The sequence below is a fragment of the Dendroctonus ponderosae genome, unplaced genomic scaffold, assembly GCF_020466585.1.
Source record: "Dendroctonus ponderosae isolate FM_Combo_2020 unplaced genomic scaffold, Dpon_F_20191213v2 Dpon_F_20191213_7, whole genome shotgun sequence".
NCBI classification, from domain to species: Eukaryota; Metazoa; Arthropoda; class Insecta; order Coleoptera; family Curculionidae; genus Dendroctonus; species Dendroctonus ponderosae.
The window spans coordinates 8629631-8655737 of NW_026018916.1; the positions used below are offsets into that span (position 1 = coordinate 8629631).

At 32.7% G+C, this 26107-nt stretch overlaps 2 protein-coding genes across 2 annotated transcripts in view; one reads left to right on the plus strand and one right to left on the minus strand.

The window, feature by feature from the left end:
- LOC109542854 (vesicular acetylcholine transporter) overlaps positions 1 to 1928 on the plus strand; it is a 13687-nt gene extending 11759 nt beyond the window's left edge. Inside the window, exon 5 of the mRNA XM_019912290.2 lies at positions 257 to 1928. Coding sequence (XP_019767849.2) covers positions 257 to 1534 — 1278 coding nt within the window. The 3' untranslated portion in view covers positions 1535 to 1928. The remainder of the gene's footprint in view (positions 1 to 256) is intronic.
- LOC109542857 (pro-resilin) overlaps positions 1 to 26107 on the minus strand; it is a 143767-nt gene that overhangs the window by 48584 nt on the left and 69076 nt on the right. The window lies entirely within an intron of this gene.

Genomic DNA, 26107 nt, shown 5'->3' on the forward strand with positions numbered 1-26107 from the left:
GTGTGTCGCAGGATACCCTCTAGGTAATAGTTCTTGATTACTTTTTGATAAATAATTCGTTCTTATTGCGAAATAGGAGCACTATTTATCAATCTATAATAAAAGACGTGAGGAAATTTTGTCTTTTTTAAAGACAAACATTTTTGAGGCGAAATACCCAAAAAGAGGTTTTGTAAAAAAATGAATCCGCCTCAACAATATAGAACTTATCTATTTTGCAAATATCTACAACATTAAAAATGCGTGTTTGTTTCAGGGAGTCGGTTCGGCATTCGCAGACACCTCAGGACTAGCAATGATCGCCGATCGTTTCACAGAAGAAAACGAACGTTCGAAGGCACTGGGCATCGCTTTGGCGTTTATCAGCTTCGGTTGCTTGGTAGCACCACCATTCGGAGGCGCTCTCTATCAATTCGCCGGCAAAGAAATGCCCTTTCTCATCCTTGCGTTTGTTTCCCTCCTCGACGGGTTTATGCTGCTCATTGTCATGAAACCGATAAAAGAGCAACTGAAAGAAGCGGCAGTGGTAAAGCCACCGTCGGTGCCCATTTGGAAACTGTTTATGGATCCGTATATTGCTGTATGTTCGGGAGCGCTGATGATGGCCAATGTTGCACTGGCATTTTTGGAACCGACAATTTCCATGTGGATGGAAGACAATCTCACTACGGACAACTGGAAAATCGGAATGGTTTGGTTGCCTGCTTTTATACCGCACGTCATTGGCGTGGTGATAACGGTGAAAATAGCGAAAAAATACCCGCACTACCAGTGGCTAATGGCCGCCGTAGGTCTGGCCTTGGAAGGTCTTTGTTGCTTCATAATACCATTTTCAACCAGCTATGTAATGCTGATGATTCCGCTTTGCGGAATATGTTTCGGGGTTGCTTTAATCGACACGGCCATTCTGCCCACGCTAGGATACCTTGTAGACGTTCGATACGTCTCAGTATACGGAAGCATCTATGCGATAGCAGACATATCATACTCAGTAGCTTACGCTATAGGGCCGATCATAGCAGGCGGAGTGGTCGAAGCCATCGGATTTACCGCATTAAACATAGGCATAGCCCTAACAAATCTCGCTTACGTGCCAGTACTTTCCTATCTAAAACACATCTACGACTTCAAACCATTCGAGAATGAAGCCAATATATTGATGTCAGATCCACCGAACAAAGAATACCAAACCTATTCGCTGCAAGAGCACAAAACGGTTGACGAAGATGTTCAAAACCATCTGAACTACAAGCAGCAAGAGACCAATTTTAACAGCTTCGAACCGAATTATGAAACACAAACATATCAGAGCGGTTATCAGCCGCAAGGCAATCAAAACTTCCAGCAGCCAGTAGCCGCATTTGCGGATCAGAACCAGTCCTATCAAAACCAAACATACCAAGGACCTCAAGTACCCACAAGACCTCAAACCCAAGGTCGGGTATTACCACAGCAACCCGTAGCCAATCCCTTTCGACAACCAGCACCAGCACCTTTGTCCACGGGGGGCAATCCTTTCAGGCAAGGTTTGTAAATCCCATTGGAGGTATGTACGTACTTGTAGCCTTAGGTTATCATTTGTATAAACTGCTTCGTCAGTTTAAAGTTGGGAAGCGGATAGCACAGAAAAATTGTGGAGATTCGAAGATATATTTAGTACGGTAATTTTAGTCGTTATTTGTGATCAACGCGTTTAACAAAGAAGATGTTTACATTGTTTAATGTTTTGCCTGAGGACAACCAATGGGAAAATGGAATTCAACTTTTGGGTACATAAATAATTTTAAGCGGATCGCGTTTAAAAATTACTTTGAACATCAGATTAAAGAGATGCATTTCTCATGCGTAACGGTAGCTAATAATGTAATTTGAATTAAATTGTATATACTTTCCTGACTGTTTCAATTCCAAATCAAATTCATTCCTGGGTTTCAGTCATTTATTGTCTCTATTTATCAATCAAAATACGTTTCGGTGTATTTTTGCACCATCATCAGTTTTTATGTGTAGCGTTGTTGTTGCTTTAAGCCTTGGCATGCATTTTTTGCAAAATGCATGTCTAGGAAAAATACACCGAAACGTATTTTGTTTGATAAATAGAGACAATAAATGAATTAATTTGATTTGGATTTGAATTAAATTTGTTTAGTTTGTATTAAACAACAAGCTAATGTCGCTAAAATATATCGGCATTTAAATTTAAACTCCCAAAATTTTTAAGAGTTTAAGGTTGTAATTACAAGAACGTATAATAAAATTTTCAAAATAACAACACGGCAAATGGGTAAAATATTTGGTAGCAGACTTAGAGTAAAGTAAAAGGAACTCGTTGGACTCGTGAATTTGGCAATTTCTGGGTGGGTTTATTATATTTTAGAATTAAATCTATCTTCCCAAGCATGTTTTCAGCTGCTTAGACCCGGAAGTTAACTTTGTGAGCGAAACTTCTCAATCTACCATTACTTGAAAATTTTGGAGCATCACCCAATATTCCTTGTGGGTAATTGAACTGAGTACAGAAAATTGAGACAAAATGGAAAGTCCACGTTTTCGTAGGTTTTCATTTTTTTTTCAATTTAGTCTAATTTTTAATAGAGTGTCAAATTTCGATAAAAACCTTGCTCTAGGCTAAAAAAATGTCAATGACTTATTAAAAAATATGCATTTACAGAAAAACCTAGTTTAAATAAATTGAACCCATTGAAAACTAAAACAGTATAATTTTTTTACGATAAATCGCGTATGATGTGAGCAAATTAAGAGGGTTCTGTTTAAATAGGACTAAGCGGAAAAGAGGACATTTAATATCTGTAAAAGTTTTAAAAATGCCGATGCAAAATTGCTGAAACCATCTTGCATTTAGGAAAAGAAGTGTTAAATGACGCAAATTTACACCGAAAAAAATTCGTTTGTTGGATGATAATATTATAATAATTATAATTCAACACTAGCAAATTCTTCTCGATTAAACCATGCCTATACTAAAGGTATCATATTGTTGATATAGCCAGAGAAGTGCCTCAAAACGGTTGATTTTGTAGCTTTGTTACTACATAATTTTTCAGAAAGAACCCAATGTGTTACCTCTTAGAGTAACGACTCAGAGTGAGTACCACTATATTTACGGCATATATAGAAGGCCAAAATTCCTTAACTTTCTAACGATCATCTTTGAACATTGGCAAGGCAAAAGACTTCAAAGTCACGCACTATACATGATAAGTAATTGTTTAACGAGTTCTTTAGTAGTACATGTTCTGTGTCGCATTTTTTCCTCTTTGTATCAAATATAACTCATTTTCTTTTATGTTTCATTATGGCATCTGCTTTCTCCATACAATTGAATGACACTCTGATAACACGAACGACTTTGGATAACACCAAGTCGGTACACAAGTGGAATGCGTTTTGAATTTCGAAAGTACACCAAAAGTTGATACCTATAAGTACCTATATTTTGTCTCGCAAATTTCCTGAAAACTGATGTTTCCGATTTTTTAATGTTAGTTTTCACTCTATTTTTTTTAACTTTGAAAATAACGCACTTTTGTGCTAAAATAAATCAAATATTATGAAAGGTTTTCCTAAACTGAATTCTAAATTTGATTTGAACCATAATTAACAGGAATGTAAAAAAATTACGTACGCTATATTAACACTAAAGTCTATGAGCTCCTTATTCTCATTAAATTTTCATATAGTGTGAATGAAGCAATTTTAGGGAACTAAATCAGCGCACACTGAAAGCACGAATTTTTGCCTTATTTCCACATGCAAAAAAATTAATTCAGAGTGAAGAATGCAGTGATTTCACAGCTATGGAAGAAGTCAGGGCACCAATGCTTATAGATTTGAAGAAAAAACCAAAAATTTCATATTACTTTGATAAAATAGAGAACGTTACTCTCGGCTAAACAATTTAATTCATTTAAATATTAAAGTAGAAATTAAGCCCTTCATTCGGAAATTAACTCGCGTTTTTTAAAGTAGCATACTTAATTAATAATAAAATCAGGGTATTTATCAGGGAAATAATATTTCGAATCTAAAGGAACCATTCTATTTCTACATATTACCAAAATTCCTTATAATCTGCATCAAGAATCATTTAAGACACATAAACTCTGATATCTTATGGAATGTGGCTTGATGTAGAAAAACTAAACTCTACTAAAAGAAAAAATATGTAGGTATACTAATCTGATTAAATAGCAATAATTGTAAAAGGTATACAACAGTAGGACAACGAAGATTCTCAAGTGAAAATCTTCTATATTGATACGAACTCAAATGTGCACTTTGATAAATATGTTATCATGTACGAAAAGCCGTCCAACTACGATAGTAACATTCTTTTATTTCTTAATTTAAATTGTTTAACAATATTTTACAAAACGTTTAAAACCCAATTTAAAGTGGCAAATTATCTACAAAAGAGTTTCTTACTGATCTATTAAAAGAAACTTATTTAAAAAAGTTATACACGAAAACCATCAATAATTGTTGAAAACTACACATCTTTTAAATCAGAAACATCAGACTAAATGATATTCAAGTTATTCAGCCAATTTACTTCTTTCGGTTCCAAGTACTAATTTAGGCGGATTTTCTCAAAATTATCAAAGCAAATTAATCCCAATTTTCACACATACTATAGACGCAGCGCAGTTTCAATTTAAAACCTGAAAACCGAGCGCATATGGGAAATATTGAAACTCGACAATTTTTATTCTACTGTTTGAATAGAAATTGCAGCCGAATGTGTTACAAGTTACGATACACGTTACATCTATAGTACGCTTGACAAGAAATTCATGAATCAGTTTAATTTCGTTCTATAAATATGTAATATATTTATATTATACTGCTTATGTATAAATAGTGTTTAAGAATAGTTTAAGAATAGAATAAACACTTTTGTTTATATGGTATTATTTTCGACTATTTTCTATATATAAGAAAATATATCAACTGAGATCACATACATATCAGAACCGCATGGTTCACCTCTTAAACATATCGTGATAATAGACTTAAGATAAATTAAGAAAAGTTTAGGTGTTGGTAGATTATATGGGGCGTCCATTTTTCTCATCGATATAAATTTGCATAGAGGCATAGGTAAAATAGGTTATAGGGAATATTATGAAGGGATTTCGAACATTTTTTTCTAAACGTTTTAAATGTTATTGATGACTAGATAAAACCTAATTGCCCCCTGAAAGCACACCGAGAATTTGTCTATTGAACTATTTTGAATATTTTATTTTTCTGAAGAAATCTACAATAGAGATGCGTACTTTCTACGTTGCAGATGAATTCAATTGAATATACCAAGCGTCAATGCGATAAATTTAAATTGTCTTAGAGTAGAAGTAAATAATTACGTCTTATAAAATTAATTAGAACTAAAATCAATTAAACACCTTAACGCATATCATTATAAGTGTACCTTATATAATCTGGGACAACGTAGTGCAATTATTAAATAGTATAGGTAAGCATATTTGCTTTCTATACAAATATTATGTCTTAACGTAATGGAGAAGAAAATAAATGAATTTTTCTCGTGGAAACATTAATTAAGGTCTGAATTCCTGGCTATACTTCCAAGGCATTCGCGGAAAGCACAAATTTCGTACTGTAATAGGTCAGAAATGTACACAGTGTCCATTAATTTTAAACAATATTGCATACTAATAAATTTGAACTATCAAATTGAATTAAAATAGTCCATAAGTTTCTCCTGAAAAGATTTTTTGACATGAGCGCATAAAGGACACAAACAGTTTTGTTTTGTGTTGTAAATAGTCAATAATTTTGTTGATTCATTAATAACGTAGTTCTTAGTGTTGTGTTCAAATGGTATACAAAACCCACAGTCAGTCGTAAGGGACCGAATCACGTCGAAATCACTATATTTATCAGTTTCTCTAAGAACAACTAAAGTGGTTTTATCAAAACTTTACAGTTTAAGCTCCTTTCGTATTGTGGCACAGAAATTTAAAATAGTTGACCATTTAAAAGATCCATGAGTATACAGGAAGCGAATTTTTATGTAAATTTAGCCCAACTTTTGCAATTTTGTTAAATCACTTTATTTCTACCAGAAAATATGTGGCCAAATTTGAAAATACGTTTAATGGATATCCTGTGTATCTTATAACGACATAATATCTAAATATATTTCAGCTCCTGGTAGAAAACAGGACTTCCATACATAGTTATACATTATCACATTTTCGAGCTATTGCAGTAATTGATGCCCATAAAGTTACTGGAGACTTTTAAATTAAGTAAAGAGAGTAATTGGAAACTTATAAAATGGTATCAGTAACTGTTTCCAGTTGCATTTGATACGACAAATACCAAGTATTTTAGATGTTTACACATAGCAATATTCTATGAAAAATGGACGCCTAAATAGGTGTAAAATTGTCTAAGTCACAATTCTAGCCCGCTATCACCCCGTCTATAAAACATTCTTCTTGTATCATGTAATGATGTCCTAATGTTGCTTAAGTTTTTCCATTCGATCTAGTCGGCAGATGTTAGATTTCATCGCAAGTTCATTTCCAAATATTAAATTTTTTGTTAAATATTAACCATTATTTTAAATACTTTAATCTTTGTCATTAAAACAGTATCAAGACTCTTAGTGTCAATTTAACAGTACATACTTTATGCACAATGGATGTAAAGGAAACATATCTAATTTTGCCTCTATATTATAATATACATGCATATTTCTAATATACAACGTGTAAAGTAAATTAGCAAGAGATTATTATCAGAAGCTGATTATCATATGTAAGTTTATTAAATTTAATAACGTAAGGTGTAATATTAACTTTTGCTCATCTTACTAATTTAGGCAAGTACGGTCATAGGATTTAGCTTCGTTAAAATACACATACAAGGCGAATTTAGCAATAATATAGCCTTCTGAATATTACTTTTATGTATCCATGTAGGAGTTAAATTTTATTTAAAATAGCGTTTTCTATGGCATATTAAACTAAAACGAGTTCAAAACATGTTATCTTACGACCCATAATTGTGCCTATATTCCTCCCTAGGCCCATAGAATAACAAATTAGGTATAAACCAGTCGAACATTTAGCAATAAAACTATCCATTGTTGACCAAATTCTACTGCTAAAGAATCGTAGAAAATAGCGAAATGTATAACATCGATATGACGTGATTGTATATTTAACAACTCTTAGCCTTAGTTGAATTGAAATGTACTAATGCAATAAGCTTCTAATTTGTAGTAGGTACTAACACGTGTGGCTTGCGAATTCATAAAAGTGAGCTTAAACATAAAAAATTATAACAAATCCGTTAATTTGTTCTAAATAATTTTTTGGGATCCCCAGCTTTGTGAAAAAAATATTGTTTGGTAACTGAGACATATTTAGATAATTACTAAATATACTCTAAGAAGTACGTGTATGGATATTTACTCACATAGCATATCCAGTGGATGTAGATGTATGTATAAAAGACATATTTAAGCACCTATGGCTGTTATAAAATGTAAATATGGTTTAAATAGTACATTTGAGGAAAGTTTACATTTATTTCTTTATCTCATTTACTGACTAACTTCTAATGTAAAAATTTTCTTGCCCTAAGTGAAAGTAGCTAAAAATGGTGCCTAGTAGGAACTTATTTGACGACGACTGCGTTTTATTACTAGTACTACTAATAACTTGATATAAAATAAATATGCATACACTTTAAATAAAATACATTTACAGCTCTTACACTTAAACGATTACCATGTTTGTTGTGTAAAGTAATGCATATTTATTTAAGTTCATAAACGTATTGTAGATATTGAAATGATACAAGTAGCCTACTTTAGAAAAATTATTGCTGTTGAATACCTGATTATTCTTCCATTACAAATGTCTGAAATGCACTGCTTTAATTTTAGCTAAAAAACTCTTCGTGGTTGTTTACGGAAGCAGATCAATTATCAGTTAAAATGTTTTTGAAGTAGAAAATTTCATATTATTATTGAAGCGTTCTTGTAAATATTCGTTTATAATTTCATAGGTTTATATCCGTTATTTGATTATTTCGTTACCTTATAGTAGAACTTTGTATGTTATAATCATGACCTAGTCATATATTAGCTATTTGTAAAATAGATGTACTGATGTTTATCTGTAAAGTGCCGTCGGATGTTCTTGGGAGGTATTTTCAATCAAGCATAATTTAGTAATGATAAGATTTTTAAAATTCAGAAATAATATCATGATTAAATCAAGCAGATGTGAAAAGAATACTACTAAGGCCAGCTTTTTAATAGACCTAAATAAAAGTTAGACTGAAATATGCAGAGGTACATTAAATGAATTCTTCAGAACATCCCATGGTAGCTTAATGTATTCTTGATCCTTTTGAATGGGTATCTATTAAAATTATTGTTATTCACTCAAAGCTTTTTATTCGGAAACCTTGTCTGCGTTGGAAGACTGCTTTCAGTCTTCAAAATTGCAAAACAATCCCAATTTGCTCTGTATATTCGTATACATACTTCGAAACTCTATTCGATTTCGTATACGTAAAATTATATGAGAATATTTTAAATTCTTAAATGCCATGTCGAAAATCTGAATAACCATTCCCATATTGCATATATTTAAAACTTATAGAAATTGTAGATGACATGCTAAATACTACATTATTGGTAATATATGAAATAATAAAAATGTAACGCAGCAAAGAAGTCTGGTTGGCACGTAATAAAATGTTGAACTCAAACACTACTCCAATACTGAAAACTACACAAGGCCTATAGAAACTAAAAATTTGAGAGTATATTTATTAAATTAAAGGTATTTTATTTAACCTTTTGTAGCAGATTTAGTGCTTGTTAATCCTGGTTTAAAAACCAATGCAGTAGAAAACTGTCTCTATAATTTAAAAAAAACCAAATCAAAATAACTAGATAGAACTCCCGCGAAATTACCATTATTACCAAAGATAAAGCAGCAAGGAATGAATAATAATCCAAAGTCTCTGTGCAAAAAAGGAACTAAATTAAATTATCAGATCGTAATTAAAATATAGTGCAAAAGGGGGCAAAGTAATTGGCTAATTCTAACGGCACAACACAGGGTAACCGCGAGGCAAATCACCCCTCTAGGTCGTTATCTGGCCCTCGAAAGGGCTGCTGGGGCTCGGCAAAGGCCCCCTTTAGCCTGCGGTAATGAACGGAAAAGGTGGACTCTTGCGTGAGCGGAATGACAAATTTTTCAAGATACAACAATGATTCATTGACAACAAATGTGTTCAATACAATTGCTTGTTATATATGCAGATTAATAGAGATGAACTGTACTCAAATTGAATATTTGATAATCATTAAAAGGGTTGAGGGAATGGCAGAGAAATCATCGATTTTATACAGAAGTTGCTTGAAAAGGTCTTGCTGAAATGCACCCTACTTATACATACATATTTACAGTGAAGAATCTGGTCAAGTTGCAACCGTTGCGAAATGTTTTTATATTACCGAGCTGTGCAGGAGTGCGATCAACGTAGGAAACCACTAAAAAGTTTACAGAAAGGCCTATTTTAAGTGTTCATATATTGATATGTACAGGATGGCCCACATAAGCCTAAGGATATTTGTATAGCTATTGATAATATTCCTTTTGGTATCTCCTCTCCTTCCTTCATCAATTTCATAGAAATGTTCAATATTATTTAAGATTTGAGAAAAGTTAAAAATTAAAAAAAAACAATTTTATTGGGAAAAGAAAACTTGCGTTTCATAAAAACCTGTTCGATTTAACCAAACTAAAATAATCTACTTTTTCTAAACCAGCAATTTAACAATATACGCTCTGACTTCTACCCATTTAAAACTATTAGAATTTCATATCGGAATCTATTATTAATTAAACCTATATTCTATGTATTAAATAAAAATTACTATATCAGAAAGGGTGATTTTCTGCTTTGGTAGTCGACAAAAATTAATCAGCTTCATCACAATCGCAAACTAATTGTTGCAAATGTATGGAAATACTCAGAAAAGTGCAGTTGATCTGGTCAAGACGAAAAATATCATTTAAAATTAAATGTTTTTAATTTACTTCGGTATGTGCTCTATCACGAGGTAACTGAATAATCCATCTACTAGTTTGCTAAATTTTTAATACAACAGTATTGCCGTGTTAGGCTCGAAAGCCGAGTGATCCCTTGGGGAGCAGCAGGAGTTCTGACCCACTAAGCTGGTGGAGTTAATCGATACCAGCAGAATCTGCAGAATTGTATAGTACTGACATGAACAGCAATTATTATATATGAGAAATTATTTTAAATATTCAAATACTCAGCATGAAAAATGCCGTAAAATAGTTAATTTGAAAATCTATGTTTAATATTTGACTAAAAATTTCAAAAAGATACAGTGAGCTTTCAAAGTTTGAAATGGATTTTTTATACTATCGAAATTGATTTTAGTCAATAAGATGTAGTAGACAGCAGAATCTACGATCAAAAACAGGGTTAGTATGGTAAATGAACCAATGTATGAAAATGCTCGGAGACGAAACTATAGGGCGTTAAAGACAATAGAAATCAATAGAAAAAGTAATTTATTAATATATTCGAAACGAGCATAGCCGTAGGTTAGTTTCAAGTTTAATATTAAATACAATTTGTATTAAATATTTCGATAAGACACATGCAAAAACGTTATTTTGTTAAACGCGGCATACAATAAATAAATGCCATGTAATTATTTCTTAAATATGTATTCTATTTTTATAAGTTCCTTCCAAAAAATTTTGAACCTTATCCCTTCTTCTCTAACAGTATATCTTAATTCTGGAATAGAAATAGAACGATTTATATTTTTCACCACTAGTTGCCTTATTTTATATTATTTGCAATTTTAACATTCTCAAAAAATCGACTGGTTCTACTTAAAAGTTTGCTACGGTTGTTGCTTGAAAGAAGCGAGTAACTTAAAGAGACACTGAAAGTTGCTCAAACTCACAAGGGGGCTGGAAGCAATCTCAAAAAGATTTTATTTCAAAGCAGATCCCGCAATTCCACGAACAGCTGGATTAACGATTAAATATGACAGAAGGAAATGACTATGTCGACCGATTCAAAACTCAATTTTAAATAGATGGTAAGAGTAAAACTTTCATCAAAACCGCTGACTAAGCTTCTGTTAGTAATAGAGTAATTGTGTTTGCTTATACTCTTCTCAGTGCTAAGCAAGCATTTATAATTGCTAAAGTTTGTCCCGTTATGCAACTTTTCCCATATATCGAAGTTTCGTATATGTATACCCCTACCTGTACAGCCAGTTAGGGAACTCCACGGGGGTCCCTGGGGAGAATCTCCCTTCGTCTGAGATGGAAAATTGGATTACATTAATCGACAACGCCAGTCACGTCTATACCGTAACCATTCAGCAAAAATGACAACGTAAATAAGAGAGTTTTTGCTTGTAGTTCGATTCCGATCATGATCCTAGTTAAAATAGACATCGATCCAAAAAAAAACAACAATTTTGGAAATTTGTTTGAAATAACACGCTTACAATTCAAGCACTTTGTTAAATTATTTAATTTTTTTGAGAGTGCACAAATAACGGCAGGCACAAAGCTTATTAGTGAACCTTACTAAAAATCAAATGAGTGAGGCCAAAGAGACGGGGATTTTCAGATCTGGAAACTTTCTTCAAAATAGGCCAGACATTATCCGTATAAATTCCAGAAAAGCATTTTCTTTTGCACCACAGTAAAAACATTTTACAAGCTATCTCCTACTGCTCCCAAGGCTTGAGCAGTATGTCCAACTATCTATGATCCAACCTGACTCTTCTTCCAGCTTACGTGTTCCAGTGCACTTTTGCTGTTTTGTTTTAATTAAATTATACACTTTAAATTTGGCGCCAGTGACTCATGGGTCTGTCTCAGTTTCATATTTTAAACTGCAAGAAAGATATTAAGGGTTGAAAGTTTTCAAATTGACACCCGGTATACAGACTGAAAGAAATATATTTAAAATGGCAGCTTTTTCGTTTAAAATACTAAATTAGAGACTAACTTTATTTCGCCCATAAAATCCTCATCTGCAAAACAACCATAGTAAAATTATGGGAGGCTTTGAAAATAATAAAGTGGTTGTTCAGCATTTCCATTGATGGTTTCGTCTACCTCATAGAGTGTTATAAGCGAATAGAAAAATGTAAAGACGATTAACAGCTTCAATAAAACTTAATTTTTAATTTTAATTTTTTAAGCATTTTAGATTTAATTAAACCATATGAACGACATTGAAACGAAACGAAAAACATGTTGAGCATCCCAGATATTATTTTTATACACAAGTCATTAATTAAAATAGTTTAGGAAAGACATAGTGAATATTAGTTGGAGTAACGCGGCAAATTAGAAACATTTTCATTTACAGGGAGGCTCCAAAGGGATACCAGTGTATTTATCACAAATTAACTATATCCGCTTTCTATATTCCGGAGTCTATAAGCCAAATAATAGGAAAAATGCGGCCAACCAAACTCACCAGAAAATATTAATAATTTCTATTGTTTATTTAATAATCATGTCACGTACTTTCAATCAAAAGTAAAGGTAAAAACATGAAGACATTAAAACTCTAGTGAAATCACATTTAATTTCTGATTGAATATTGAGGCAAATCAAAAATGAGTCATGTTTGCATTTGAATTTTCTGCAGTTTGCTTTAAGCCTGCAGGGAAACAGTCCTAGATTTCCACAGCGCCCTCGATTAATGTAATCCAATTTTCCAGCCACGAGGGGAGATGCTCATGGGAATCACACGAACCCACGTTATGCAGTTTTTCCCTGAATTTATACAATTTGATCTACAGTTGGGATAAAGAGAGAAATTGTACATCAAACGCCCAGCCATTTGAAAGGCTTTACTGTATAGTGCACATTCGATAAAAGCTCAATTGGTTTGAAGGTAAAATAATGCCGTTTTAGCCAATTTTGTTGTAAAAGGTTTTCAAAGAAAATGTAAGTTACAGTTTTTGGAAAGATCAATTATTAATTTTTAAAACATCAAATTTTGTCTTTTCCTCTTCTTGTAGTTCACGTATTTTGACAACAGATTCTGGAAAGTACGCTATTGACAAAATGCTTAACAGCCATAATTTCCTCAAAAGCATTCACATAATTCGTTTAAGCTAAGTATTTGACAAACAACGGACATTATTATTACGCCACGTCGCCCTTAATCGAAAATGGAACTCCCTTGAGTTGAGGACGATGCTTCAAAAAAAGGTAAAGAAAAACTTTCGTCGACTCACTTGTGCCCCTGGGAGCCCTCGATCTCCTCAAATAACAACACTCCTGCCATGGCTTCAAATGAAACGGTGTACTGGGGACCAGATAGCGAGTTTAAGTCATTGGTGGCGGATATTAAATCAGATGCAAAGCTTACAGTTTCCGATTAAATCCTGTAGCCGTATTTACCGCAGGAATTCTAAAATAATCAACATACCCTTAAGTACACTTCAATCAATCAACTAGTTCTCTATATTGAACATGACTTGCAGGGGAGAACGTCCCACGAGCCTCAGAACAGGTTGTTACCAGTAGTGTCACCAAAATGATGGAAGGACTAAATTATCTACATTAATCCATTAGGAGATTTGGAGTAACTAAAAATACTGCTGTAAAGAATCTTAAAAAATCACAGAAATTTAAACTGATAACGAAGAAATAGGTGGCGAAGATCAGCACCTATGCCAACATAACTTGAAAATCACAATAGTGAAATACAAGGAAGTTCAAAGCGGACTTTCTTTCTAAGATCGAAAGTGTAAATGAAACAATTGATTTTTTCCACCTAATGAAGGAATGCACACAATCAACCACAAATATGCATGATTTAATCTTATCGGAACAGCATACAATTCCAGACGCACTTCCCTGGATCAAAGTGTTTACAGATACTCAAAGCTTGCGATTATATAGGATGCTCCTCTAATTGCTCTTCAAAATAAGTAATTGGAGAACAGTTCGAGGGTTAAACTTCGCCTTTGTTGAGAATCCGAAAGAATTTATTTTAACGACTGATATTTTAGTTATTTCAGAGCCTAAAGGTAACAAGTAAATAATGACAAAAACAATTTATCTACGACACGTTGAAGATGGTGTAAAATCTTTTGATCAGCATCAGACCCTTATATGGAGGCATACACAATTTTATGCAGAAATAAGACTCTCAATTTACAAGAGTCGCGGGATTCATGAATAGTACCCAACTTTCTCGGGAACGAATTGACCACTGAAAAGCGTGAGTGAGACAAAAGTTAAGGGATGAAACTAATGTGGGCTTGTAGCTCAACGAAGCAGTTTCGTTGTGTGTTTGTGTATGGGAAGAATCAAACATTGAATCAACTAAATTAGCTTCATTAAATTGAGGGGTGTTTTGAGACCCTCGTTATTGTATTTCGTAAGACAACGTATAGAGTTCGGCAATTTTTATTTTTAAGATTCTGATTTTTTCTATGATTATAATTGAAACAATCGTATTTTGCTTCTTACCTTGGTGCTTAGTTATAGTGATGAGCGAGACTGGTCTTCGTATTGCAGTCTTGGTCTCGGTCTTGCAAAAAATGCAAGGCCAAGACTGCTTTTGATTTGCAAGACCAAGACCAAGACTATGTACGCAAGAACAAGACTAAGACCAAGACTGTGTCCTGCAAGATCAATATTTCTGCAAGAGTTTTGCGACAGTCTCGCAAGACCGAGCGGCTGAAATTAATATTTGGTTTTAAGCATGGGTTGCCCGGTAGAAAACCGTAGCACTTAAATATGAGGAACAAGAAAAATTAACAGTTTTCAAAGCTTAAAAAAAACTTTAAATTAGAAACCAAAAGTCTAAACAAGTGTCACATAAATAAAACAATAGGTACTTAAAATGTGATTCATTCCAGATGTTTTCATGTGCATTATTACTAACTGAGTTTGTTTTGTATATTCAATGTGTTCAATTCACGTACAGCAAGCTGGGCAATTTACAAAATATATTTAAAAAATATGTTGATTCTATTGGTAATAAGTTGCAAGCCCCTCAGTCAACAAATTTTTGAGGCTGATTGTTGACCCAAATATAGAAGGAATTCCCACATGGTGGCTTTTCTTCGATTCTAAACCGACTTGTTAGAATATGTCCACATTACATTTAAAGTAAAAATGGTTCCGAAGAAAAATATTGGTTTTCGTCTGGCGTATACTTCTGTGGACTACTACCGTGTTCGTTGAGATCATCAAAAAGTATTCTTGTATTTTTAACACTAACACTAACACTAACACTAAAAATACATTTATTTACTCAATTGAAACAGAAATTATTATATTTATATATAAAAAGACTATTGAAATAAATATTTACTTTACAAAAGTGTACTAATCTGAGAAACATTTAAATTTGTTTGTTATGATAAAATATTTTGTTTGCGGTACGTACTTTGATTCCCACTTTGCAACATCCTAATTTTGAAAATATAAATCAAATCAAAAAATATAATCAATTATTTCCAATGCAACATCCTGTCTATGACTCCTTCGTCTGATGCTAATTAATAAAATAAATTAACAAGGAATTATCCCAACTATGAAAGAGTACGAAGGGTACTTAAAAAATCTGCACCATCGCTTTAACAATAGTTGACTAAAAATAATCATTTTTCAAAAAATCGCGTGAGAGAATTTCATCACATGTAGTTTGTATGTTATGTATGTATTGTATTCAAATGTACTTAAACTTGGCTTGCTAAAGTTGAACATTGCACATTGTTAATTATATTTTTTTTTATTGTTATTTTTTTTGTTCTCATTTTATTTATTTTAGTTTTTTCCGATACGTTTACAGTGAATAAGTTCCCATACTTAACTTAACTTAACTTAATTAATATATTGATGCCTAAATGTTCCAGACATTTGTATGCATCATCCAAATGAAAATGATTTTCAAGAATTACGACATACGCCCTAAGTTTTAATTTAACAGTTTTATTAAAATATACCTAAAATTAATTTAATTTATTTAATATTCGGTAGGACATTATAGAATTTAGGAGCCAAATAATCCAAAAATCGGTGCCCGATATTTTTGTTAATGATTGGCACTTTCAGGTGTTTGTTCACTCTATTCCTGGTCCCATGAGTGTGACTAACATAAGTTATTTGATTTATGGATATAAATACATGTAGACAAAACGTATATCGAGCGCAGATTCAATACCTCCTCAGAATAGAGCTGCTGAGTTGGGAATCTTTTTTGCTTTCTATATATAACTCTTAAAATAAAGTTCTGTACTACATTAAGTTGCATTAATGAATTTTTATATAGACCTCCCCACACAATGGCCCCGTACCGTAGCAAAGATTCAACCAATGACCGATAGATTAGAATCAACAGTTTTTTGTTCAGAAGGTTCCTTAAAATGTAGAAACGATATATTAGTTTGCGAATAATATCAGTTAACTTCAGGATGTGTTGGTCCCATTTCAAGTGCCTGTCAATGATGAGACCCAAATACTTGGTGAATTGAACCTCTTTGATGTCGTTTGACTCAAGTGTAATTTCGTTAAAAGCAGGACGATTGTGGCAGCTGTGATGCAAAATGCAATGTAATTTGTTTTTTGCATATTTAGATTTAATATAAAAGAATCCAGCCAGTGTTTAAGTAATTCCAGTCCTAGTTCAACTGCCCTTTTTGTATCTTCCCAAGAACATCCATAAAACACCGCTACCGTATCATCTGCATATGAAACTGATGAACCATTCTGTATGTCAATATTAGTAAGAGTATTAATGTAGGATATGAAGAGTATAGGACCAATTACTGTACCCTGAGGTATTCCAATTTTTATATAACAAGGTTCACTAAATTCATTATTTATTTTCAGAACTTGCTCTCTGTCCCTTAGGTAACTCTCAAAAAGGTGCAACACTGGACCCCTAATACCATACAAGCTTAAAACCTCTAACAAGCGGTCATGCGGCACGTTGTCAAAAGCCCTGGCCAGGTCCAAGAACACTGCCAAACACCTTCTATTATTTTATAAAGCGCCATTGACCTGCCTAGTCAGTTCATAGACAGCATCCGATCTACTAAGTCCCCCAATGAAACCACACTGTTTCTGTGTTAATAAATTATTTTTTTGTAAATAATTCCAAATCAAAATTAATTCCTGGGTTGGCATACATTTTGTGAAAGAAGTAGAAAATGTATGCCAAGGCTTAAAGCAGCAACCACGCTACACGTAAAAACTGATGATGGTGGAAAAATACACCGAAACGTATTTTAATTGATAAATAAAGACAATAAATTACTGAAACCCAGGAATTAATTTTGATTTGGAATTGAAACACAGCCAGGAAAGTATATACAATTTGTAAATAATCTATAAGCCTATTCTTTAAGCATTTTTTGAAGATCTTAGCAAAATTATTAATTATGCTTATCGGGCGATAGTTTCCTATCTCAGATTTGTCACCTGATTTGTAAATAGGTGAATTGGTGTATTGCTTAACTAACGCAAACTAAGTTGTAAATATCTAACTCAATATTTCGGTCCGTTAATGAACTGCTTGATCTGACTGAAGGCTCCCCATAAGTTATTAACGATTAATGTACCCTGCAAGGTTCATAAAACATGTCATAACTTTTGCAGACGCTGTTTTGACAGTTACATCTTGCTAAGCCCATTTTATTAAGGTTCTGACTACGGGGTATAATAACGGTCGCCCCGTCCACCCTCATCCCCCAATTTAATTGACGTTAACAGGGAACTTGGGCGGCCCCATTTCTAATGTTATTACAAGGTATTAGCAGATTAAGCCGGCTTATTTAGTGTCGCAAAGTAATCTTATTGCCAATTTGGTTTGTTTGGACTGTTTTGTGGCATCGCCAAGAAATTAATGCAGTGCGTAGCTCAGTTCTTTTCAGATACTTTTACAAACATTTATAGCAAGCTGTTTATTTCAGCTGTGGCAAATTGGCTCAATTACTCCACTGAATTCAACTTGAACACTGTCCAATGATATAGTATCAAAAAATATATAAGTGCAATAAGGATAACATTAACATTCGAACATACTTTCAATTTAATGTTTGAGCTGATCTGTGACACTTTTTCTCAGTTCACAGTTAAGTATAGATAAAATATTTTATTTGCTGGCAATTTTTTACTTAAAGCTGCGGAGACACAACCTGAAAATATAATCAAAGCTTTATGTCTTTCCCTATATATGAGTGCGGCTGTAAATGTCAAGATAAACGAAGTTTTACGCTGGTTTTCCAACAGCTATTTCCTTGAACATATCTCAGCAGGAAAAGTTTGGCTGTAATAGTCGAGACACTTTAATTCTTAGGAAACGTCCCCTTTAGGGCTACTTTCCGAGCCAAGAGGAATAGTTACGATCACTTGGGGAAACATCAGTTTCCTAGGGAATATATAGCGACCTATTAGTCGAACACGTCACACTAGAAGTAGAATACCAAAAAAATGTTAGTAATAATACGCTGCCTGGTGGCTACTTCTTTTATTTTACGCATTATTCCTCTTGCGATATTCTCCAGACTTTCGTGTTTGCCTCTTAATCAACTATGAGAAATACATGCTGGTTTTGTCTCTGAAAATGTTCTACATGTCTTCGTTATGTAGTACATGGACTGGAGAAAAATGAATCCAAAGGGAAATGACAAATTCTAAATAATCTAGTTTTAAAAAAATTGCGTAAGAAGTTTTCATCCTGTACTTGTAACAAAAAATGTTGTTCCAAACCTACAAGACTAATAGTTTCTCCACAAATTAAGTCCTCTTGTTTCATATCAATATTTCGGTTCGTTATTGAGAAAAATAGATTCAACCAACACTAGGTTTCAGAAGAAACACAAATCTAAATATAAATATGTTACTTAAAGTACAACTAAAACGTTATTGAAGTGTTTCAAACTGTGAAACTACAGACAGTAGCACAATCGTAAGTACATCTGATTGAAACTCTGAAATTTCTCATTTATGAATTATTACAGCTTTTTTAAGGTCTAGCGTTTTTTCTCAATTAAAGTATTTCGTGACTTTCATATTTCTCTCATGGGATCTTTCATTTCACTGATCTTCAGGCTTCAAACAACGCAACAAAAAGTTGAGGATAATTTTCAAAAATTTAGATAGTTCCAGATGGATTGTTACAGATTTATATTCCATAGTTTATATGCGCTTCCGAAATGCAATAACCCCAGCCAAAGGATATCTAAGAGGTGATTTAAAGACTGAGCACGTTCAACTTGTAGCTAAATTGCGAGCCCGACTAAAAACCCTAATCAAGAATGCGCCCTAGAAAAAAATTGTATAGTAAGTATGGACACTCTTAGAATCCAAGAAATACAAACCAAACTTGCAGAAAGTATGAATAATAGCTTGACAACAACAGATATTACCAATTATGTTGGAAGAGACCACGTCAATTTACAGAACATAGTAATTAAGAAAACGCTCAACGTTAAAAATACTGACGTGACAGAACTATCACCAAAAAAATAACTAAGACTAGTTAAAGGTGAAAGTCAAGAGATAGTAAAGCTACAGTAGAACTACGACGACTCCATCGCTCATAAGAGACCAAAAATTGTAGACACCACTATACAAAAATTAACAAAATAATTCTAGGCAAGATTAAACGAAAATGAAGCGAAGGAAGGCTTTCGTGAGGAATTTATTTAAATAGTTTGATTATCGATTATCGTGAAAGAAATTGAATTAGTAAAAACAGTTCCGAAAATATGGGAACAGAACGCGCTAGGATGAGTAAAGAACTCATCAAACTTTTGGATCTTATTTTCTCAGAACATATGCAACTCATTTGAAAACATATACCATTTCTAAATCGAGTATATTTTCTAATTAGTTTTCTTCATAAAATCTAGGTATTAGTGTAGTGGCGATATCCACTAAGATATTCTTTGGTGCGATTTAATAAAGTATTCGGATTATAACAGAGACTGGTTGTTCAACTTCTATTTATAATTTAAAAAAACTTGAAAACCTTAAAGTGTGAATATGTCTCAATAAAATGGAACTTATTCATCTAACTAAGTTCTTTCCTATTTAGTTTGCCAGTTAAAAATTAGAAAAACTCAATCATTTAATAGTATACGAAAATGATTTTGTGCCAATTAGAACAACAATTAATTACGGAAACGCATACAAACCTGAATACTTCCACCCTTATTCGATATTTCAATGAGTTCTTTACAACTTCCGGTACGTTGGAGTTGCTTTATTCCCCTGTAAAGTCAATTGGGCGTGATTGAGGGCAGACTATCGGAATATTGGCTTCGTTAGCCTTTCTGCCCTTTTCATGTTGCAGGAGTTTTTGTTATACAGATCGCGGTCAGTCGGGTGTTCGTAATTTAATGATGAAAAAGAAACCGGATTAAAGCGCTTTGAAAATTGGCCTTATCAAAAAAATGCGTATCCAATAAGGCAACATTTTGGGCAAATCAAACAGTAACGACAACATTTTGCCTGGAACTGCAAAATAAGTAAAGAGATGTATAACAGTGTGTACGCAAATATTAAAAAAATAATATAATAAAAAATACCCTAAAATACAAATTTTCATAAATTAAATAATAATTTTCAAAGTATTTAAATTTACGTTGGTAGCAAATATATTTTTTCAAAACTATGCAACCTTATTTGGGATCAGCCCGTGTAGTTTCACAAGAATAACTTATATAAATTCAGTAGATTGGGCAAAAGTCACCTTTCAAGCACATTTATTATTATATAAGAAAATTTCACTTTTAATTTACAAGAAACGTATTTCGAGAGCATATTTAATGGATATCCAGAGCAACTTTAATGGATGCGTAGGTTTTCCATCAGGAAATCTGATATTTATTTTTCGAGGTGGAAATTTACTAATAACAGGTTGCTTCCAAGGCATCTAATGTCCGAAACTGAGAAGTCAGTTTATATATGGAAAAATTAAGTGAACTCTTTATAAAGAAATTAATAATTAATATGGAGACCTATAATTTTATTCAGATGGATACTAACTTATTTACTTAAGGCACTGTAATGGTTGAGAGAAATGAAAAACATTTGCAATAAATATTGTTGAGAGAAAATAACTGAGTCAAACCTTAATTGAATGATTTAAAAATTTGACACCAGCCGATTTTCGTTAAAAAAAAATAATAAAACACAGAATTTAAATCCGAAAATTTAAGAGAATTTATCAAAAAAAGCTTGCTTAGTTGTTATTGATAATCCCCAATTATAATTATATGGCGTCGTCTGAAATAATTGAGTCACTTTCCACCACAGAAATTCAAGTAAAACATTTAATTTAAAGATTTGACTTAAATTTTTTTATTTAAGAGCAGAAACTTGATAGGAGGTTTACTGAATATAATAAATTTTACAAACTTAGTGGGTACGTTCCCTGTTAAGAAATATGATATTTTCTTTCCAACCTGAAGTTTCCCGCAAAAATGTTTTTCCCTTCGTCGTGAACTACGAAATTTAATATAAGATCTTTAATTTCTTCAAACCAGTAATGAAGACAGTTTAATTATGAGTTCAATTAATGTTGAAAATAGTTTGAGTTTGTGATTATTTTATTACTTGTTATTTTTTACGGTTAATAAAAGTTGAATAAAGTTATACAAAAAATTCTAGAAAAAATCAAGAAACTTTAGAAAAGAAAACGAACATCAGAAGATTTTTTATCTTTTGTTTTATCGCGTTATTGTTCTGACATTAGATATTCCAACGTAAGTAACTTTCTCAAACAGATTAGATAATTTGCACCTGGAAATGAATGCAAAAATTGATTTACATTATATATTTTAACTTCCCAATAGTATTCCTTAATACGAATTTCTTTACAATCTCGTCACTGATCAACATTCAGTTAACCATATCGACGAATTGGAATAGAATTTAAAAGTTTTAAACTAAGTTGCTATACTCCCACCAAGCGAACAATCAAATAGTATAAGATTTGAATTGAAAATTTGTTTTATATACAGCTAGAAATTTCGCATTCAGCCAATCAGAATACTTGGGAAATATTAAAGTTCCAAAAGAGCGCTACTTAGCCCTCGCCCGAAACCAGAAAGAAACTCAGCAAAACTTCCGGCCAAAGCCAAGGGGGAAATAAATTAGATTTTTCTCACCAGGAACGCTTTCTATTAATGTTAAAGATTACCTTGGAGCCAGATAATGCGTATTTCTGTTTTTATGACGGACGGAACGAAACGAAATTACTCAAATTGAAATGGCTTTTTTCAGGAGATGAAAACATGCAATTTGTTTCGCTTTCTTTCAAATTGATAGGGGACCTGATTGCTTTTGGATTAGCTGTTTAGAATACAGGAATTTGTATTTTTACTTATTAGATTATTTGCAAACATGATAGTTTTCTTCATTATATTGTATTATTTTTTAATTCAAAGTTTTCTGACTGAGTTTTTATACTAATCAACAAAATTCTAGTCAGACTAGTTGGACCGGAGTCGTTTAGCCCAAATTTTTAAACGTTTGCAGAATAGTCAGTCTTTATGGAGAACTAAGCAGAATTGCATGAAATGGCACTGTAAGGAGAATGTTAGGCAACATTAATAGCAATTCTGAATTGCACTGCGAAAATATAAAATAATTCAGCAGTTTAGCAGTAGTTAAGTGCAGTTCTCAGTTTTCATCCGCCTCCTACATTCAAACGAAAACCTACTTTAACTTATATCTCAATGCATATAAAGCAGTTTATAATGCTGAAATTAATAAATGTTATAAAGTATCGTCAATGTTCCTTAAGCGAAGCGATGTTCAATAAACATTTTGACAAAAAGACAAAAGCTTCTACATCTAGCTTGAGACAGAATTTAAATTGATTTTAAATTAAAGTTATTTCAGGTAGCAATTTGCAACGACAAAATAAGGAATGCTAAGAATAATTCCCGGTTTTGTTTCTGGAAATTCCCTGAACTATTCTATACGTAAACTGTAATTGCAACCTATCATAATCTGTAAATTCGTGTTTAAGCCTTAGTGTGATGTGGAATATCCCTTAGACTCTAGGTAATAGATTTCGATTAACTTTTGATAAAAAACCATTCTTTATTTTGAAATAAGGACACTATTAATCTGTAATAAAAGACGTGAGGAAATTCTGTATTTTAAAACACTTCAATGTTAAGGCGAAATAGCCAGGAAAACGTTTCAAAACATGAATACTTGTACATTTTTCTCATACTGCTGCATATTTGGCTTATTTTCTTGAAACAACAGCTTTAAACAAAAATAATCATCTTTTTGCGGAATCCACTCCATCTCTACGTTCTGAATATTAATATACAAACGCTCATTTAATATTTTCTTTAGAACATAATCGTTTTTAGAGACGCACCTTAGACTAACGTGCATATTAACACGTTTATTCAATTCTGTTCTGTTCTTACAATCAAATCAGCTCTCAACAGCTCTAAAACCAAAATTTAATAACCGGGTAGATTTTCCTTGATCTGCGACTCTGCAGATTTACTATAGCTTCAGAAGCTATTACCTTTCGGATGGAGCTTAACTTTTTAACCCATAGTAAACCAATACTTTTGAAAATGCTCCTAAACAATTAATTCCCCAATCTACTAACTCGCGTAATCTGAAGCCAAAACCTGGAGTCATCACAACTTCTTGCACAAAGAGGTTTTGAAGATACAGTTACCCACTTAGACTGAAAGGAGAGAACGTAGATTGCGTCATTGGATTAATGTTCACTCGAGGTCCTGGTTTAATAAGGAGATAAGTGGAATTTATTGCGTCTAGCGTCTTATGTATTTCACTTAAGGTTCTTGTGTTGTCTAATATGTCGCTATAATTAAACGTCGGAATATTATTTAGGAAATATGTGCGTCAAAACATCATATACGTTTTTTTAGAGGCACGTTCCTTAATAGTTTGTGTAGTATGTAGACGAATAAAAAGAACAAAACAAAATAATTGACATACATTTAGTAATTACTTGGCTAAGGCTATATTTTACTTATTTACTTATTTTATTTGAAGTATGATATGAAAGGAACATCATTAGGAGAAAACTGTTAGAAATACATCTCCAATTCAATATCAAAATAAAAAGGCACTAGGCAAAAGGCTTATGCCATCAGAACAGTGTAAGCGTACAAGTACGCCACCTCTGAAGATGCAAGACGCTAGTGCTTGCGAAACGTCAGGAAGAAATTCCATTTTACAACGGCCTAAAAATCCGAAAAACCCACTAGTTTCAAGAAATCATTCAAAACCCCATATGTCTAAAGTTTTAATACGGTTAATATTAACTCCGTAAGAATACGATTTAAATAACGTGCGACAGATTTATATCTCAGTCGAGCCATAAATAACTACATAAAAAATTACAAGGACAAATTGAAAATTAAACAATAAAATAGTTTTTTGGCATTTGTGAAATTCTCGATTTGACGGACTTATGCGGTTTTGCTTGGCACCTTCTCATAGGTAGAAAATCACCCATTACAAACCATCCTAACAGCTGTTGCAATAAATATTTAAAAAGTGTGAAAGAAATAATAGAAAAATGTCAGCTCATTAGTATCGAGATTTAGATTCTACACAAATCCTGAGCAAATCAACCAAAAAAATGAAAACCGTTTATACGATTTGCTTTCGAAATGGAATAAGAACCGTTTTCGCATTTGAAGTCGACTCACGTAACCGTCAGTCGGCATAATCCACAGGGAATTTAGGGAATAAAAAGTCTCTCCTTCGCACGGCAACTTTGTGTTGACGCACAAAAGAAACAAAAAGGGGCCTGGAAAATCCTTTGGGATTCTCAAAGCAGATCCGGACAGCAAAGCTGTTTTAAAGAGAATATATGCTAACATGCAAATGGTACTGTGTTTTCACAAAACAGTCTTGATCATTTGGTATTCAAAGCTGATATGGTTTCTTGAAAAATTTCAGAGCGCATGTAAATTATGCGTAGAGTTGGTTAGATACATTATGGGGCTGACATAGAATAAATTCGTAAAGGGAAATTTCCACGTTGAACGGCATTTGATCAAGTTAATTAATAATAATTAGACCCGAATATAGGACTCTGAAAACACTAATATTCTGTTCCAGCAAATGTGGTAAAATAACACACAACATTCAAAATAATAAGGACAGGTATAAGTCAGGTAAGTAACTAAACAATAAACGATGCAGAAAAACAAATATAGAAAAAATCAGTAAACGGAGTATTAATGAACGGAAAAAGATGTCGTCTATGTATAGAAAGAAATCAATGTTACATTTAAAAGCTTTTGTACCGAAACCGACGGTCCAGAGGGAAATAATTTACGAATGCTAAAATTCTTTTCCCACAGGCCTTCGAACTGGTGCGCTGGAACGCTGAGACTTATGATAACAATTTCACTTTAGAATTTCTCGAAACTTCGAGATTGTCCGGCAGTTAAAATAAAAATTTATTATTACAAGTTTAATTTGCCACTGCATTTTGTGTAGAAGTGTAGAAAACCGCCTTGATTGACACGATGAAAATAATATTTTACATTTATTAAATGTTATTACTTTTATAGTGCCTTTCATAATTTTTAGTCAATTATTTGGGTCAATTATTCCTCTTAATTAATTTCTGGTTTAGCGCTTGAGTATGTTTTATAAATGTTGTACTTTATATTTGAAGCCAGTTCAATTAAATTAAGGTATGCCAAATAGGACTTACTTCCAATGGCGATTTAAACCTGTTGTTTTTATTCGTTTCTCTCGCTCTCTAAAATTATGTAGATAAAATCAGATCAAAATGAGGTACAAAATTTTAAAAAATTAAAGAATGTTTTATTTCAGTTTTTACATTATACAATATAAAATTCGAATTTACAACAATCAAAGAAGTAGGTATATTGGCCAAAACGAACGGACACGAAGATTACAGAAAAGTCTTACATTTTAATAGATTATGCATATAATACTGGTAAAATGGGCTGTAAATTTAAAGCATCGCGTAAATATTGCCTTGGCTGTGAATA